At 40.2% G+C, this 19,681-nt stretch overlaps 1 protein-coding gene across 1 annotated transcript in view; it reads left to right on the plus strand.

Moving 5' to 3' along the window:
- The first annotated feature begins 7,679 nt into the window (after nt 1-7,679).
- Nucleotides 7,680-19,681, plus strand: part of LOC120555911 (neural-cadherin-like) — a 90,399-nt gene continuing 78,397 nt past the window's right edge. Inside the window, exons 1-4 of the mRNA XM_039795101.1 lie at nt 7,680-7,696; nt 7,857-7,919; nt 10,074-10,197; nt 17,201-17,381. Coding sequence (XP_039651035.1) covers nt 7,680-7,696; nt 7,857-7,919; nt 10,074-10,197; nt 17,201-17,381 — 385 coding nt within the window. The remainder of the gene's footprint in view (nt 7,697-7,856; nt 7,920-10,073; nt 10,198-17,200; nt 17,382-19,681) is intronic.

The following is a 19,681-nucleotide window of genomic DNA, read 5'->3' on the forward strand; positions in this document are numbered from 1 at the left end:
AACCATTTTAATAATGCCTTCAGGAACCTTGCCTCTCCATAAGCCGGCCAGTGAGATGTGAGTGAAATGTTGTCCTTTACCACAATCTACACAATCATTGTGACGGAACGGCATCTGTTTTGTTCATCTTTTTTATTTGTTTTATTTCCCTTGCATGTAAAGGAAATAACAGCTTCACCTTAACACATGCATAAACACAGAGTACATTTGCTCACTATTGAGAATGAGGGCAGCCAAACGGATGCATGAATGCACCAAGACTTAAGGTAATACAACAGCTTTATTCTGAATTGCATGCATGCAATAATTCATTGAGACTTGTGTTATTGCAACGGGGATTATTCTGCATCACAACAGTATTATTCTAAATCACATGGGAATCTATTCATTTGTCCCAGCAGCAGCTTATCCAACCTGGCTGTGCGACCTGGTTGGATAAGCTGCCGCCGTGTGAGCGTGTGAGCTCAAAAGCAGCAAGAACAGAGCTGCTGTCTGTAGATTTACTGTATGATTCAGCAGCCAAGAATCTAGCCATGAGCAGCATTTTTATAAAGTTTAGCCATGTATCAGATATTACCTAACCAGAGCATTTGTTTTGGTCTGAAACGGTTGTGGTACAGTACATGAGCGACATAAAACGATACACTGTAAAAAAGAAAATGCCATTGGAACTGTGGTCTTGAGACCTGTAGAGAACTGACTAATGTTGTTAGTGTATACAGTATGTCTGTGTGTTTAATCCTGCAAACAACCATTGTTTATAATAAGAAGAAGAAGAAGAAGAAGAATGCATTTTATTTAAAGGCGCCTTTCTCAGCACTCAAGGACACCGTACAGGGATACATAAGACATTTAAAAACAGCAAAAAATAAAGAATACAACAATAACAACAGAAAGAGGCAGAGCAATTGACATCAAGTGGAATAGGCAGTTTTAAACAGATGTTTTTTGAGTTGCAATTTGAAATGGGGGAATGAATCGATATTTCTAAGTTGGTGTGGTAATGAATTCCAGAGACGGGTCACATTTTATGTGACATCATGAACCTAATTCATGCTATTGAGCCAGGGCCGGATCGGGACTCATTTTTAGCCCTGGAGTTTCATGCCTTAGACCGGCCCACTTTAGTTCACGACTGACTATATTAAAATAATGTAATTAAAAATATAAGTCTGCAATAGGCGCACTGTTCTCTACTGCCTTGTAATTCATTGTATTTTTGAAAAATATATATATTATATTATATTCACTATCGTTTCATTAAAAACATAATGGGTCACTAGTAACACTTGGGCATATAAAGTTGTTATATTGTAACTAATGTGATCACTGCAAAAAAAAATAAAAAAATGCTTTTCTTACTTAGTATTTTTGTCTCGTTTCCAGTCCAAATATCTAAAAAAAATCTTACATCAAGATGCATTTACTAAACAAGTATGAAAAAACACCTCAAAATTAAGTGATTTTTTGCTTAAAACAAGCTACATTATCTGCCAATGGGGTAAGAAAAATAATAGTTTTAGATTTAGCTTGTTTTAAGAAACGACAAAAAAACTAAATCACTTAATTTTTAAGTGATTTACAATTTCTTATGCCATTTCACTTGTCTAGTAAATGTATCTTGAATTAAGAATATTTAGATATTTGAACTGGAAACGAGTAAGATACTAAGTAAGAAAAGCATTTTTTTCAGTGATAATTTTTGCTTATTCACACACTATGGTACAACAGCAGCTTACCTGTGTCTTTCACAGTGAGAGCATTCAACTACGTCCTGGCTCTGTTTCTGACACTAAATTAAATTTTTTACATTTATTTCTCACCACAAATATCCCCTTTTTACAAAGCTTTCAAATCAAGTCAAGTCAGTTTTATTAATGTATTGCTGAATCATCAGGTATCATTAATTATCTCAGGGCATTTTTCATTGAGCAGGGCTCTTCATTACTATTAGTTCTTCTGAATGACAATCCTGCCTGCCTATTCTGGTGTGTTGGGCTCATGACTGGAGCTTGGTAACGTTACCGGGCCTTGCTCTTCACTGTTAGCCGCAAACCGGACTAGAGGCGGCTGCTGCTGAAGAGCTACAAGAAAAAGTTTGATACATGAACGGTGGTTTACAGACAACGTTGTTTTGCACGGTCGCTAGCATCTTGCACTGCTCTTAACTACCTTAAAGGAACACGCCGACTTATTGGGAATTTAGCTTATTCACCGTAACCCCCAGAGTAAGACAAGTCGATACATACCCTTCTCATCTCCGTGCGTGCTGTAACGCTATCTGACGGCTCCAGCATTAGCTTAGCCTAGCACAGATCCTGCAGGTAACTGGTTCCAACCCAGCCTACTGCTCCCAATTAGATAGGTGACAAAGACCGGCAACATGTTCCTATTTACATGTTGTGATTTGTACTATCACTAGCGTGTACAAAAAACAACGTAAAATGAGACACAGCCGTCTTCTATCCCTAAACAAACCGGGAACTATATTCTCAGACAGGCTTGCTGCGAGCATATCACTCCGCCCAAGCACTATATTCTTCCGCCTGTGAATATAGTTCCCGGTTTGTTTACTGTTAGAAGATGGCTATGTCTCATGTTACGTTGTTTTTTGTACACGCTGTGACTCTACAAATCACAACATGGAAATAGGAACATGTTGGCGTTATTTTGTCACTTATTCGGAGCAGTAGGATTACTGGAACCATTCACCTGCATGTTCTGCTGGCCTGATGCCTGGAGCCGTCAGACAGCGTTACAGCACGCACGGAGATGAGAAGGGTATGTATCGACTTGTCTAACTCTGGGGGTTACGGTGAATAAGCTAAATTCCCAATAAGTCGGCGTGTTCCTTTAACGTTAGCTTACTTACCGGCCTCGTCGTCTTCATTTGTTTTTTTGAGGAAAAATGTGCTCAGTTTAGAACATTTGGCTGCGTCAGTTTCCAAAGCTTTCTTCTTTTTTATTCTGGCCTTTTCAGTGCTGCCTTTGCGCTTCCTGTTATCCATTGTTATCTGACTTTTTTTATTTTGAGCAACTTGCAAGGTGCCGTGTCGGGGGCGGGGCCAGGGCATCAAAAGATAATCACGTCATCATTAACCTGCAGGCTGCACTCTGCGAGAAAATATTAAATAAAAAAAGAGTGGGACTGCGGTAAAATAATAAATAAAAAAGTGGGGCTGCTGTAAGTGCAGGCAGCCTAGGGACAGCATCCATATTTAAACCCAATGCCATGACAACAACGGCCCTCGCAGCCAAAAAAACAGACCGGCCCACCGGGAATTTTCCCGGTGCTCCCGATTAGCCAATCCGGGCCTGTATTGAGCAATCAGCTGGCACAGCAGGTATGTAATGTGTTTCCCTGACACATTTGCTGTACCTCCTGTTGATGCTAGTTTTAAAGGAAAATTAACTCTGTCATATTACTGCGAATACATTTATAAAATCATGCCTACACCCACAAGGAAGGTTAATTATTGAGGAGGGTTAAGGCCCCATGTGAAAAATATATTTGAGTTCTGAGTTCAAAAAAATGTCAGAAAAGTTTTTTGTTGTTTTTTAAAGTCCAAATTTTGACTTTAAACTAAAATACATTTTTAATATGTGGCCCTAATTCTCTTCTGTAGTTCATTGTATGGTTTTATTGGCATATTTTGGTGTGACAAATTATACAGTTTAGTCGTCGTCAGGAAACTCCCCTCGTTTTTAGCATCCAACTTTATAACCATTCACTCTTTAGTTCTGTCACAGTACTGCTCTCGGTTACACTTTACTTGAAGTATCTACATAAGAGTGACATGACACTGTCATGAACGTGTCATAAACATTATAAACAAGTCAAACGTTTATGACATAACTAGAGATGCACCGCTTGACCGGACGGTGACCAGAATTGGCCGTCTGACATATGCCGATTTTATGCCGGTCAAATGCACTCGGGCGCCGCATGATTAAAGCGCCCATATTATGCTCATTTTCAGGTTCATAACTGTATTTTAAGGTTGTACCAGAATAGGTTTACATGGTTTAATTTTCAAAAAACACCATATTGTTGTTGTACTGCACAGCTCTCTCTCACTGCTGCAGATGCTCTTTTCACCTGGTTTCTGTTTTAGCTACAGAGTGAGACCTCTTTTCATCTTCTTCTTCTGTACTATCTTTGATTGCACTCGCACATGCTCAGTAGCTCAGATGTAGATCATGTCAGCTAGCTAACTCTAGAGACAGTAAAAGAAAGCCTGTTTCTCCAACTTTGGTCAGTTACAAGGCAGGATTAGCTGGGAGACTTCTAAATGAGGGCACACATGTAAGTAGTTATTTTGGAGATTATGGTGAACTTGTGTGTGTTGTAGCAGTGCTTTGCTATTGAGAACGACGTAGCATGCTAGCGTTAGCATTAGCGTTAGCATGCTACTGCTAACGGTTAGCATGCTAACGAGCTAACGGTTGTGGTTAGCCAGCTCATTTCGGACTGTCACGTCACAGTCCAAGCCGATTTTGAACAGCTCACTAGGAGACTGAAGGCAGGACACATTCAGAAACCGTATCTCACTCAAAACAGCATGGATAGATTTTTTTCAAAGTTTGTATGTGTGTGGAAGCACCAGAGACACAAAAGAACACCCCAAATCCCAGAAAAAGTGATTTTTTTCATAATATGGGCACTTTAACATCGCGCAACATGAGCGCACCGCCGCTCAATCAGCTGATCATGAAATGTCATAAAGTCGTAATTATACACAGCTCTGCAGAGCCGTCTACTGATCTCAGGCCAACGGTCAGCCGCTCTCTCTCTCTCTCTCTCTCCTCTGAGGCTGAACAACTGGAACATGAAAACCGCACTCACGTGGGTCCCGTGAAATTTGACAGCTACAGTTTATCGGAAAATAGCGTTGGGCACACTGACTTTGATGAATTTACTGTTGATCAGACCCCAGATGAGACAAGAAGCTAACGTTAGCGAACGCTGCGGTCCCTCTGCCGCCCCCACTGCAAAAAAAATAAAAATAAAAAAAGACGTTGTATTCCTCCGACACGCTGTATTAACGTTAATGTTTAAAACTACTTCCAGGTTAGTGGGGATGCATTCCGCTCCAAACCGACATTAAAAACGTAGTAGCCTAATCTTCCCTCAGCGGTTAGTTCTGTTGCTAAACTGTGTGTAAAATGAGCGGTGACGTTAAATCATCTGTGTGACGTTTATGTTTTCAGGTAACGTTACTGTTGACGTTCAAACAGGCCTGCGTGTGTGTTTTGAGAAATATCTTTATACTGCAAGACTATATTTATTTTATTTGTTATTTATATATATATATATATATATATATATATATATATATATATATATATATATATATATTAGTGTGATATTGGATGTGAGAAGGAAATGGTTCTAACATTGCACTTTAGATGTGTGTGAATGTCCCACACCAGGAGTCATTTATATAGTTCTGTTTTATAGTGATCGATTATTATTATTATTATAATTTTCATGCCATGGGACCTTTAAAGAAAAGATCGAAAATAAATATTTGTGTGTGCTGGAAAGTGGTTAGAAAATATGAAATCGGAATCGGCTAAAATCGGTATCGGCAGTTCAAACTCAATGAAAAATCAGAAATCGGAATCGGCCTAGAAAGTTGAAATCGGTGCATCTCTAGACATAACGCTTCTTTTATTAACTGTCATTTGGTTTTCGTCATGACAAGTTAGGGTTAGGGTTCATGTGTTCATGACAGTGTCATGTCACTCTTATGTAGATACCTTCAAGTAAAGTGTTACCCTGCTCTCCAACTACTGGTCCTCTTCAATTTGTTACGTTTAAGTCTGCTTTCCTTCTTCTTTTTACTCGAGTAACATTTTTGTGAATACAACCTGGCCAAAAGGGGAGCAGAAGAGTTATTTGGGGACGTTTAATATGCTAATGATCAAATGTCGTGAACGTGCCCCTACTCATGAACAGGTGGTGTTTTCATCAGGTTGAAGGGAACAAGTCATGACATGTTTGTGCAGTTATGAGAGTTTGACTAATCTGACTTGGAGCACTATGAACAAACCTCACAGAAGAAAGGAAGCAAGCTTAAGGATATGAATACAAAAAAAACATTCCCAAATGTTTATTAATCATGTCTATCAAGTATTGGGGTGTGGGTCAAGGTTTTGTAATACCCACACCCACATGGCCCGTTATGAGAGCCTATATCTGCAACGCCCTTCCCGCAAAAATATGCATTAATCAACCTCCCTAACCCGACCCAACCAGCAAACCGTCATCTTTATGCAATATAGTAGCACAATTGTCAGGACTGTTGTTTCAGAATCTTTCTGGAAGTTATCAATAACTTACTCGGAACGCTGCTTTGTCACTTTTTGACCCGCCTGCCGGACCCATGATATTTTCTTATAAGCTTACCCGAAGCCTGCCAGACCTACGGGTTGTGCGTCGGCCTGCCATCTCTACTATTGCATTATCTAAAGTATGAAGATTGACTTTTTAGTGTTCAAAAGCTGGTACAGGTTTGGGTTACGTACAGGTTTTATGTCAATGTCCTGCACTAATTTTAAATATCTGATATATACTGTATATTGCAACTAAAGCTTCTGCTCTTTGGACACGTAAACATATATTAAAGCACATATAAAAGCTTTTATCAAATCAATTCAAAAACGCTGTGTTAACACAGTACTAATGGCTGGAACTGTGTGCTAATACACAGGGTGCTGTTATCCTCCAGAGTAATTGTGATGATTTTGGTGCCAATTGTTTTTTTGTCAGGTGAGCTTTCAAATGGACCAAATTCCCAGCCCAAAAATCTTTTGCAGTCCTTTAAAGGACCATATACTGTTATAATACCACCTTGTGTGTGGGCCTACTGTGAGCTGTAATGTACTGTATATAAATGTCCAAACAGATTAGATGAACATGTGTGATTGATCCTTTAATGCTTTAATGTTGCCTGTTTTTCTAGCAGAGATGTTACTTTTTATGGAAGAATCTTTAATGAGAGTTAACCAGTGGATGGAATAAATTGCTTTAGCTGTTTAGAAATAGGTTGTCATGGCTTCTGCTTAACCGCCCCTTCCTTTTTACTTGTAAATACACCAATGGCGTGATTATTGGAACATGCTGGTTTAAGATGAAGTCTTGTTTTTTTGTAAGTACCTTAACAGGAAACAAAACAGGCAGCAGCAGCGTTATATGAACTAATGTATGAAATGTGAGTCAGAGATGCAGCTCCCACTAGTGATAATGGTAAAAAAGCACTTGACAGCCACGGGGGGGTACACTCGTTATAATAACACAGATAAGGTCTTTATTAATGCATGAGGTTTCTCTGGAAACATTAGTTCTACAGCATTATGGCTGCGTGATATGAGGAAAATACGCGATAACGTTGAATATGGCCATAACGAAATTATCTGCAATAAATAATGAATAATTAAAAATGCACTCAGTTGTACCTTTGTACTGCTGTCAGTATACTGCTAAAATACAACAAAATTGCATGTTGAATGAAAAACCTGAAAGGAAATTATCTCCAACACTTTTTTATTGGACACAGTGAACATCGAACTGAACACAGAAGGCACCGTTAAAAAAGGATAGTTACATTTTAAAGTGCAGTTTTCCACTGATATTCTCTTTCAACTAGCTAAACAATCCTTGAGTGTCTTACGCGATGTGTCACAGTCTTTCGTGATGCGTCGCAGCCTTTTGCGATGTGTTCATTGCGCAACTTGATATCGCAATGACGATTAAAAAAACAGATTTATTGTGCAGCCTCTGTAAAGCGTGTCCGTGTTTGTTGTGTGTTAGCAATACGTTTTTTTTTTTTTAAAGATTAAAGATAAAGCAGCTGGCTGACCACCGAGGACCACTCTTCCTGTGAAGTGTTGGGCGTTACACCCAACACTGACAGGTACACACACCGGAACACACACACACACACACACACATACCCGCCTCTATTTGTGACTTTTTATGCGTGGGGATGCATAGGGGACAATGTATCAATGATATGAAATGTTTATTTCATTTTTATTTATTTTAAATATTATAGTAATTATTTGGACAACGACATGGTTGTACGACATGATTGATTATATTTATATTTTAAAGTCTGCCATACAATTTTGATTTGATATAATGTGATTGATATGAGACAATTTCAAATACACAATCAGTTACATTTATATCAACTCACTTAAAACAACAACAAAATATGGTTTGACAGTTTTATTAATGACCTTTTTTCTTACATTTAAATGTATTTGATTTAATAAAAAAAAATAGACCTTCACTTGTGCACATGTTGCAGATGTTTTTCATTAGTTCACTTAAAGCGCCCTTGATGACCTTTTAATTATTGCCATTTCAAAATAAAGGCATATTAAAGATGATGTGTATCGATGTTTTCACTTGATCACTAAGTACATTATTACAGCCCTATACTGTTTCCCAGCAAAGACCATTCAGCAGGGTCACGAAAGGGCTAAGGGCAAATGTTTATTCCATATTATTGTACACTAATAACAATAATAAGAACATGATTTAGTTTTCCTAATAGAAAATAACTAGCCTTTTTACGCTTGTGCCACACTTGATGGCCATGGGCTCACAATTATTGTTTGTCACCTGTTAATGTTCTTCATTGAGGTTTATTGACACTTGATAACTGCAATATGAGTTCTTTTTACTTTTTGATGGTATTGTGGTCTTCACTTTAAAGCTGCACTAACCAATACTAACAATGGTTCAAATCATTTAGTGTGATATGTAAGGGGCTTGTAGCTAGACTGGGTAAACCCAGCCCAATCTACCGGCGATTTGATTTCTCCCTGCAGCTCAGGCTGGAAACCTGTACGTTTATCTGTCCTGCTTCCGTTACAAATTTGCGGTGACCAATCACAAACTGGCTTATCCACCTGGCGCGCTATTGGCGGGTTTAACACGATGACGATAGAGAAGCGACAGCAAGCAGCTTCTTGTTTACATTCAACATGGCGGCCACCAAAGCGCAGCAACCCGTTGATGCCGCTCGGATGCCCGGATCGTTGGTCTGATTGGTTGAAGGACTATCCAATTGCGTACAGAGTCATTTGAACTATGCCCGTTGACCACGCCTCTTAGAAAATACAGAGCAGACTCCCCAGACTAATGTTCAATCTTAAAAGATTGAGCTTGGTCTGGTGATAGCCAGACTAGCTTGTAGCACATTTGCCCCAAAAAACGGTATAACATGCCAATGTTGTGTTTACTGCTTGTTGTGCTGCAACCAACAGCTTTTGTTTGATTCTGTGTCGAATGTTAACAGGCTTGATTAACATAAGGTGGTTAAAAGGTAAAGTAAAGTGTCTTTAATAGTGTGGGGAAATCCTAATACAGGGTTCCCGCAGGGTCTTAAAAGTATTTTTAAAAAGTGTTACATTTATTATTCTAAAAATGAGTCCTTAAAAGTATAGAATTTCTTTTACAGATTATTACATTTCTTTTACTTTATCTTTTTTTTCTTGGATTAAATTAAAACGGCATGAATAAGTACTGTGTGGCTAACGTTTAAATTCACTTTATTTTATACTTTTAGTTTCATAGCATGAAATGCAACACATATTTCATTAATTTTATGTTACAAACACACTTCACAATTTTTTTTTATTAAATTCAGGTAACATTATGTGGTACATACTTCTTTTCTTGGGCTTAAAATCAATGATTTTGCATTATATGGCTGTAAAGTTAATTACGGCCATATAATAGTACAACAACACCTGCTTGAAATGTAAATTAGGATTCCTCAGTTTTTAAATTAATTCTATCTTTAAAAACAGATATGAAATTGTAAACACTTACAGCAAATACCCATTTAAAATATATATAAGGTATAAAAAGGTCTTAGAAAGTCTTCAATTTAACTTGGAGAACCCTGGAGGTACCCTGTATTAAGTTCCAATGTGTCGGAGGAACCAAATGACATGATGCATGTATTATGTGTGCTATGAGCCCTGATTGGCTGTAGTGCCTGTTTATATACAGTATGTGTGTGTGCTTGTGTCCATGCCTCTGTGTGTTTTAGACACCTGAACATGAGCCAGGTGCTCCAGCTCGGCGGTGTGAACGAGGACATCCCCTACATCTACCCTCAGCTTCAGCACAAACACTTCACCGGCTGCATCCGCAACCTCATCGTGGACAGCAAGGTAACACACTTGTACACACACACAACAGTAAGCACACAGCCATTATAGCCCACCAGCACGCAAGCAGACCCAAAGTCACGCCTGCACTCTAGCTGATAAATGGATTAAATAACAGGTTTCAACATTCACAGTACCCTTGTGCCATGTAAGAGCTGTTTTTCTTTTCTTTTTTTTTTAACTGTAAGCTCAAAGTGCTTTCAAATATTACACACGTGCCCTCCAATGGTGAAATGCAATATAAACCTTTCCACTCCTGCCCAAATCTGACTTCAAGTCAAGACTTTCACGTAACATTCCACTGCTCTGTTGGAGTTAAAAAGTCAAGGACTCCATGTGCTCAACCATGTCGATCCGAGCCCAACCCCAAGAAAAGCCTAATCATTTCTTTATGAACACAGGCCTCAGGTATGATAGCCCTTTGTGAACCTGCTGCCTTCTAAAGCCTACAGTTTTGGTCAGAGGTGTCAAAAGTATCCACATTCATTACTCAACTAGAAGTATAGATACCAGGGTTTGAAAAGACTTCTGTAGAAGTTGAAGTATCAACTCAAGCTTTTTACTCAAGTAAAAGTGTAAAAGTACTGGTTTCAAAACTACTTAAGTGGCACCTAATAAGGCACCGCATTCCGCATTGCTATTCGGTCCGGTAGATAATGGTCGTTAAGGCACCGGTGGCGTATTAGCACCGGGTCTGTGCAGGTGCGATGGATCGCGTACAAACCAATAGGGTGTCAGAATGGTATATGTTTACACTTCTCATCCAACCACAATCAAATTCACTCTCTCCGGATGGCGCGATTTATCTGGATAGGTTTTTGTGTGTGTGTGTGTGTGTGTGTGTGTGTGTGTGTGTGTGTGTGTGTGTGTGTGTGTGTGTGTGTGTGTGTGTGTGTGTTTTTTTGAACGATGACGAGCCGGAATGAAAACAAGCCTATTTTTAAAATGTAAGGAGTAGAAAGTACAGATAATTCCGTGAAAATGTAAGGAGTAGAAGTAAAAAGTCTGCTGTAAAATAATTACTTCAGTAAAGTATAGATACCCAAAATTTCTACTTAAGTAAGGTAACAAAGTATTTTTACTTCGTTACTTGACACCTCTGGTTTTGGTTCTATAATTTTTTAGCTTTGTATGAAATAAACCCGTGACTAAGTGAGGAAATGTTCCCCCTGCCTATCGAGTCGTGCCTGATTTAACTGGTATTTAGACGTAAACATCCTTTCCAACTGATGCTGATCGGTATCGCCTCCGATACTGCCTAAAATGCTGCTATCCGTGTCGGGAAGTAGTGGAGTTTATGCACCGATCCGATACCACGTAATAAAGCCCTAAAGAAAATCTATGTTAAAGTAGATTATTTATGTTCTTTTTCCGTTATAACTGACTGTCAAACTGAATAATAAAAGAAAGTTCTACGGCATTCATTGTTTGTGTTTGTTCATGTTTCACAAAGAGTTTAACCTGAGCCAGACCGACAACAAAGATAGAAATTATATCACATCCATACAGGGATAGTAGTATACAGTTGTTAAAACAGTATACAATATATATGACACACTGGTATCGGATCCGATTCACAAGTTCAGGTATCGGAATCGGTATCGGGAAGAAAGAAATGGTATCGGACCATCTCTAGTATTGAGCTGTAACCGGCAGACACGAACCAGGCTGCCATGTAAGGGCAAACGCACATCATACATTTCTGTGCTGTTTTTGACAGGCTCAGACTGTTATTCTAAGTGTTTGACAACATAATGGAAAGGATCCCTACCTTTTTTAAAGATTAAGATCCTTTTTGTTTTACCAGAGACAGCCCTGAAATCGCCAAACTCACCAGACTCCATTTAAATAAACAGCACTTTTAGCATGTATAGAGCCAGCATATTTCCACATGTAAATGGCTGAATTAAGGGTGCTGGTTGTTGGAACAGTGAAAAGATGAACCACGACAGCTTTTAATATTTTTATTTTGTTTCTGTCTCCCTTGAATGAAGTGTGTTTTACGATGATAAAATTACTGATTTTCTTTATTTTTTATTCTATTTATACATCTGGTGGGTTTGGATATAGCAATTTCGGGGCTGTTTCATGTTAAACAAATAGGATCTTACTCTTTAACAAAAAGGTCTGTCTCTGTAGGGATATAATGTTGTCGGACACTTCTAATAATAAAATGAGCCTGTCGGTGGTAAAACAAGCAGTTTTAGTGACATTAAATTGAAAGTGTGCAGTTGCCCATTGAACTGCCGAATGCAGCATTCTTGCTAAATACTGGACCAATTTAAAAACAAAATTGTTCTCATCAGTCACTTAGACACAAAACATAGGAAAATAGGGTCCAGGTTGAAAAATACCAAAGTTACCCTTTAAGCTTACTGCTCAAAGTAGGTATTATTTAGTATATTATTATCGCTATTTTAGAAGCAATGATACATTTGTTACTTGATTCCAGTGATAATGTCTCTCTCACTGTGTGGTATGTATGTTAGTAATTTAGACTTAAGTTACAACTGGTAGGAAGCGTGCTCTGCATTCAGCTATGCTTGCGATCTGATGATCATGGCATTTTTGCATTCTCTATGCAAAGACGGTGAGTAGGAGGGGAGCAAGATTTTTTTTTTTCTCTTTTATGACACTTTCAAAGGAGACAACAGAAGCTTTGACAGGTTCTTTTTGCAACATCAGTACTTGCAGCTGCTTTGAACACTGTGGCAGCATGTACTTCAAATTGAGTAAGAGAAAAAGAGTAACTACTGGTACTGTAGAAGCGGACCTTGCTGGACTCTCAGTGAGTTTTTTTCAAATATTCAAGTGGAGGATCTTGGATTAATGTATCCTCTTATTTTGAAATAAAGAGACATAAGTTGGAGAGTGGAGGACTTTAAAGCTGAACTTACAAAGCCACAAAAAAAATGCATACAGCCAAGTCCAACTTCATCTGGAGCCAGACATCAGCACCAGACTTACTTTTTCTCTCATGATAGCAATTCTAACAAAACCTGTTCCATTTATGTATCTGTCCCTCTTGTTGCATTATTGTAATTACTTACTGTACATATACAGTATGTTTTCAATGTTAATGTTATATGTTCAACCTCTTTTGTCGTCGCCCAATCATGTTGTAGGGACCCATCTTTAGTCCAACAGTGAGACAAGTTTGTGTGTATGTGTATGTGAGAGCTAACAACTAAAAACTCAACTGTTGTTCTGATAGTTGTATTTAAATGACAAAAGCCTAGTCAGTCACTTGTCGCTTAGTTCAGACCACTTTTTTTCCTGTTCCGGTTGCCAAACAATCACAGGGCTGACATTCACACTCACATTCACACCTACGAGCAATATAGCAATCAACCTAACCTGCATGACTTAACTGGCTCATATTGTGGGAGAAAACCCACACATGCAGGCACAGGGACAACATGCCAACTCCACACAGAAGGGCCCTTACCGGCCGGCAGGTTCCAACCCAGAACTGTCTACTGTATCTATTCAGTAGACCTTTTCAAGCTCTATTAGGATGTTAGATGTGAATCTCAAGAGTGGGGCTATATGTTTCTCCTGCTGCAATGCTAAAGGCTTGTAGTTGGTGCGGTGCACCTTAGCTGGAGACGTAGCTGGAGGCTGCACAAACACTATGTGCTAATGAGCGAAATCTGCTTGATGCGAGTGGGCGAACATGAGCATAATAAATCTCCAAAGAGCAAGCAACAGTCGGCGTACTGATGATTAATAATTGATGGACATGTTCCGGCATTGTATGATTTTTTTATTTATTTTTTGGTCTCTTATTTTTGGTGTTGTTATCATCACAGAAAGTGCTTTTGTGTCACATTCTCAGCTGTTTCACTTGAGGTATGTGTGCCTGTGATGTGGTAAAGGTAGTTGACAGTGATAGACACGCTTGCTGTAACCTGTTTCTATGTACGTCTCCATATTTATCTGTGATTTTACTTCCATGTCTCTTTGTATATATATTATGTGATCCTGGGATTATCTGTGTCTACTGTATGTATATGTGCGTTTCCTGTGGTCATCTATGTCTGTATTTAATACATTAGCATATTTCTGTTTTGAAGCCAGTCAAGGCCAGATCACCTTATTAATAAACCTGTTAAAGTGTGATGCATGGCTGTGTGGAAACAGTATGTGGTATGTGTGGATGAAGAAGAAAGTAAACTAGACTGGGCTAAAGATGGGCAAACGTGACGATGTGTCCAGGAAAAGAGACAGGAAAAGATTTTAATTTAAATTTTTTTATAATTGTGTTTCTATTCTGGAGTTGGGTCTCTTCCCTCTGGCTGTCATTCATTTTTAACTCTCTCCATCTTCGTCCTGGCATTATTCCGCTTGTCTTTCTCCCTTCAGCTCTCAGACGAACATTACTGCTTTACGTTTTTCAGTTGTTTTCACAAAACTGTCACTCCATTTCTAAATATGGAAGTTTGCAGTCACAGGGGCTAATGGCATTTTGAGTGCTAGCAGCTTTTCATCGAAGTTGGAAGACTTTGACTTGTAACAGACATTGTAGAACATTCTGGGCCAATGTTATAAATGTGTAGCCCTTCAGCTGGAATAAAATGTTGCTGTATGTATTAGGAAAATCCTGGCCTGCATGTTACATTGCGTTACATTACATTTATTTAGCGGACATATAAAGGGAAGCAGTTTAAAAAATGTTGTGATTGCTTAGCGTGATCACCAGTAACCACCGGTGTCGCCACACCAACCAGAGCTGAAATCTAAAGGATTATAACTTTATTTCCAATTAAGGGGAATCTTAATGCTACAGCATATTATATTTTAGACAATATTGTTCTGTCAACTCTGTGGCACCAGTTTAGTAAAGGCTCTCTCTTTGTCTCAATGCCCCCATGCCCAAAGCCAGGTCTATAAGTTTGGTGTGGGAGAACTTGACCTGAGTCCTAACTTCAACCCACTCTAACACCTTTGGGATGAACTGGACTGACTGAGAGCCAGGCCTTATCGCCCAGCATCAATGTCCGACCTCACTAATGCTCTGGTGGAAGCAAATCCCTAAAGACTGGTTCCAAAACTTCACAGAGGAGTGGCAGCTGGTATGGTTTTGGAATGAGAAGATCATTGATCACATATGGATGTAAAGACAATAAACCAGAATTTTGTGTTTCAACTTGGGCAGAGTCTATATCTGTGATGTTCCACTTCCGGGATTGTTAAGGTGACCCCGGGTGTCCTTCTTTTCGTCCGGATGTCCGTCACCTTTTGCTTTCTTTGTGTTGGCGTTCTAAACTCCGGTGGATTTTTGAGGACTATGGTTAACTGCTCCTCAGATCTCTGCAGGGTAAATCCAGACAGCTAGCTAGACTATCTGTCCAATCTGAGTTTTCTGTTGCACGACTAAAACAACCTTTGAACGTACACATGTTCCACCAAAACAAGTTCCTTCCCGAGGCTATTTTGCAGAGGCACCATTGCTCCGTCCAGCGCTTAGCCCCGCCCAAGACAGTTGTGATTAGTTTAAAGAAATGCCAATAAACCAGAGCACGTTTTTCTCCCATCCTGGTCTGTCCAGTTAAATTTAGCCGAGAGACCACTGTGAGGTGACGGTCGTTTTACAAGCAGTGACAGTTGAGTTTAGCCGACAAAAAGTGAGCGTCATGCTGCAACAACCGTTAGGTATAGACACCAAGTAAAGGACCCAAACCACTGTGAGGGACTCAAAATGTTTGCGTTTGTATTGTTTTACTACTTACACAATTATCTTAAGTATATATCATATTATTTACATGGTTTTTAATTATATTCTTAGCAAGGGATAACCCTCAGATGGGGTAGGTCCTGACCCCCCTGCGATTTCCACCTATGTCACCTTAAAGAATCACTGCATCACACACTCACAGATGTATACTTTGTATTTTGGTGTTGAATTTGTCTTTCCACTTCCTGTGGGCTGAGACATTTTTATGCCCAACACCTGAAATGAATCTTCACAAATAGGGCAGCCTACAGTGTCTCTGTGTGGAGGTGTGACTATCTTCTCAGCCAAAGCTAAAATTTGTAATTTAAGCAGAATTTTGCATTCCACTCGTATATCCGTCCAAGTGTTTTGCTCAGACACACACATACACACCACACTGACACAGATTCACAGTCAAATCAGTTGCAGACACCCCGACAGGTCTTTCAGTGATTGATTGCTAATGTCTGTATTTCAGTTCTGGGCAATCAACATGATCGGTCCAAAGCAAAGAGAGGAGCCGTAGCTTTTAAAGGTCAGCAACCAGTAAGATGCCTCTTTGCTGGAGGTCAGAGCCAATCAGCGACTCCCTGGCAGCATGACTCACTGTCACTTTTTTACGATCCTTTGCATTCCCACGTCCTCGCCGCGGCACCAACAGAACTCATAAAGTTTGGTTGGACAGAGAGGGGATTGAACACATTAATGTCTTTTATGACATGGTTTTGCGAGGGACACAAAATTAGGTGTTCAAGGTTCCCCCGTCATTTCGGCTTTCTATGCTGTCAGTCATGCTGTTTCGATGTTAGTACAATTGTTCAGTGTTTGGTTTCATCACTGTGAGAGTCAGAGAGGGGAAAAGAGAGAGCGTGTGATGAGAGTGGAAAAGTAGAGAAGGCCACCATGTACCCTGAGCTCATGTCCTTCAACACGTTTGACTTTTTTTACTTCTTGTCAGACTCTGACCCCTCTGGCTACTTACACCCTACCTGTCTGTCTTGAGTCTCCCCCTTTTCTCTGCTGTCACTTTGCTTTTTTTTGTCTCCCGTTTGCTTCCTACAAACTGTTTAACGGCAACTCTCCTTACTTCTCATATCAACTTTCCTTTTCCCCCCATTTTAATGCTGTTCTCTTACATCTCTCCCTCTTCTTTCTCCTCTCTGCTCATCTTTTCTCGGTTCCCTTCCCATATCCCCATCTTTCCTTCCTCCACCTCTCATCATTCCTTTCCTCTCCTCCCATCCTCTCTACATTTGCTACCTTTCCATCCCCTCTATCTCCTCCATTCAGCTGTATGATCTGGGCTCCCCGGCCGACTCGCAGTCCAGCTCTCCAGGCTGCCTGACCACCGATAGCAGCTGTGTCAACATGGGCTATCCGTCCTGTGGCCACCGGGGTCGCTGTCACGGAGAGTGGGGCTCCTTTAGCTGCCAGTGTGTTCCGGGATACACGGGACACCAGTGTGAAGAGGGTAAGCCAAACTTGTAAAATTGTAAATTGTATCATCTGCAACAAAACCAGATCATCCATGTCTCCCAGAAAGATCCTTTGCTCCTTGGCTGAATACTTGCAGCAGAGACTATGTTGAGTTATGGCATGTGAAACAAAAGCATATGTAGACCTCAACAGTGTTGTTCCGGGAGTAAAAATCCCATTCATTTTCTCCGTAAGGATTTTGATTATTAGACATTATGTGTAAACCATCCAAGGTAGACTGACCACGAGCTCCGAGGTTGTGAAACGAAAGTTTCTGTTCCTGTAGAAGCTACAAGTCCATATGAAATCAACCTTGTTTTAAGAAAAACAGGTTTTATTCGCAATCTACCCACACTCCTAAGCGTAACAGTGACGTCTGTTACCAAGGAAATGTTTACCCCACCCGCGAACGGCTAGAATGAGCTGCTACCATTGAAGTCTATGATCGTTTCTGCACACAGTCTTGTACCTTTGCCTTTTTTGCCATTTTCAAAATGTTCTTTTGCGCCAAATCAAATGTTTTATGGTCATGATTCATCTTGTAGCTGGTTGGCTTGATCCCAGACGTAAAACTCTTTATATAAGCATTTAATGAAACGTCAATGGAGATACTGAACGGGGAAAATCGCTTCCGCAACCAGAGCCGTTAAAAAAGTCACTGTTGAGCCCTATTGGTAGTAGCTGAGCACAGATGTTTAATGCTTGGAAAATGAGTTTGTTGTAGCACTGAAGCAAAATGGGGAGTGGCATTTAGGTCTGGAGGTTTTATGTTAAGTTAGGTAAGTAGTTAAGTTACCTGGCTATAAAAGTCATAATGGTGTCATTGCTATTAAAATATGTGGATTTACAGGCCATATAATTATCCCACTTAGATTAATCACAGTTTCAGAGATGCATATTTCTAGCATCAGTTATGTAGCACAGCTAAGCAAGATTCAGTTTCATGTGACGATTAAAGGAGGGTAAAATGAGAGACCTTAACTGCTCACATGCTGTTTTGTCTCACAGCCTCAAGTATGCAGGGCAAGTAAACCCACTTTTTTATTTTCCAGTGGAAAGTGTCAGTCGTTTTTGCTCTATTAAATCTAGTTGACATAACTTTATCACGAATGCCCTCATAAACATTAAGGGTGGAAACCTCCCGTTTTGTAAACGTGTAATCTAGAATTGTATAGGATTGAGTGGACTATGGACATTATTGGATCTTACCAACCTACTTTGTCTCCCGCTGCTGTTCCATGCCTTTCTAACATCAATGGTATACAATAACCATTTGCTTCACGGCATCTCGTATGCACATAGGGTGTACTCTATTAATAAAGCCATGCACATATAGGTCACGCTCTTGCAGAGAGCAGCATGCAGGCCCTCAGCTGCATCCATATTAAAGGTGCTCTAAGCGATGTCTAGGCTACATTTGTTGTCACATACCGCAAACATCTCCTCACTATCCGCTAGCTTCCTGTCCCCTGAACACACTCTCCGTAGACAGCCCAGGCTCCACAAACGCCAACAAAAACAAACTGGGCCAACCTGCACCACGAACCATAACAAACAGTGTTCCAGCCAATAACCGACAAGAAGGATTTGGGGGTAGAGGTTGGGGGGTTAGTGCGCGGAAGGGAGGGGCGAGCTAGCCTCCATTTTGTGTGACAATACTTTGAACGTCAACAAGAAGTGACATATGGCCTGAAGAAAGCAGCTCCTTTTGAGCGTCTCTGTGTTGGCCTCATGGCTGTGGAGGCGTTGGCCTGACTGCAGCAGTTGGAAGAGACTGTTGTTGGATTGAGATGGGATCTTTAATAACCCACCTGCACCGCCCCTTGTACCCATCCTCCAGATTGAGGAGAGCACCTCTAGAGATGCTTTCTGCTGACTGCAGCACCCGCTGCCAGGCTTTACAGCCTTGTTTGGTTCTCGTCTCGTACCGCACAGAGACTCTCCCTGACAGCGCTCTCTCAAAACGAATGCATGAATGAAGGAATGCAGATGAAACACTCTCCATATTCATGAGATGATTCATATGATTGAAAAAGCAACAAGCTCTGGAGTCAATGACCAACGGGCGGCACGTGGATGATTTTGGCAACCAGTCAGGCAACCTTTTGAAAGAATAAAAAGTCATGTGTATTCTTAACCCGACTCACATGCAGACTGTGATTCATCTGGATTACTTTTAGGAGCCCATGAAAACACAGCCTGGCTGCAACCTGGCAAGGCAGAGTAAAAGAATAGAAATAAAGACCCTCTTTATGGGCTGTCCCCATAGCTTCGAGGTTTAGATGTCTCTGATTG

This window comes from Perca fluviatilis, chromosome 3, assembly GCF_010015445.1.
Source record: "Perca fluviatilis chromosome 3, GENO_Pfluv_1.0, whole genome shotgun sequence".
NCBI lineage: Eukaryota > Metazoa > Chordata > Actinopteri > Perciformes > Percidae > Perca > Perca fluviatilis.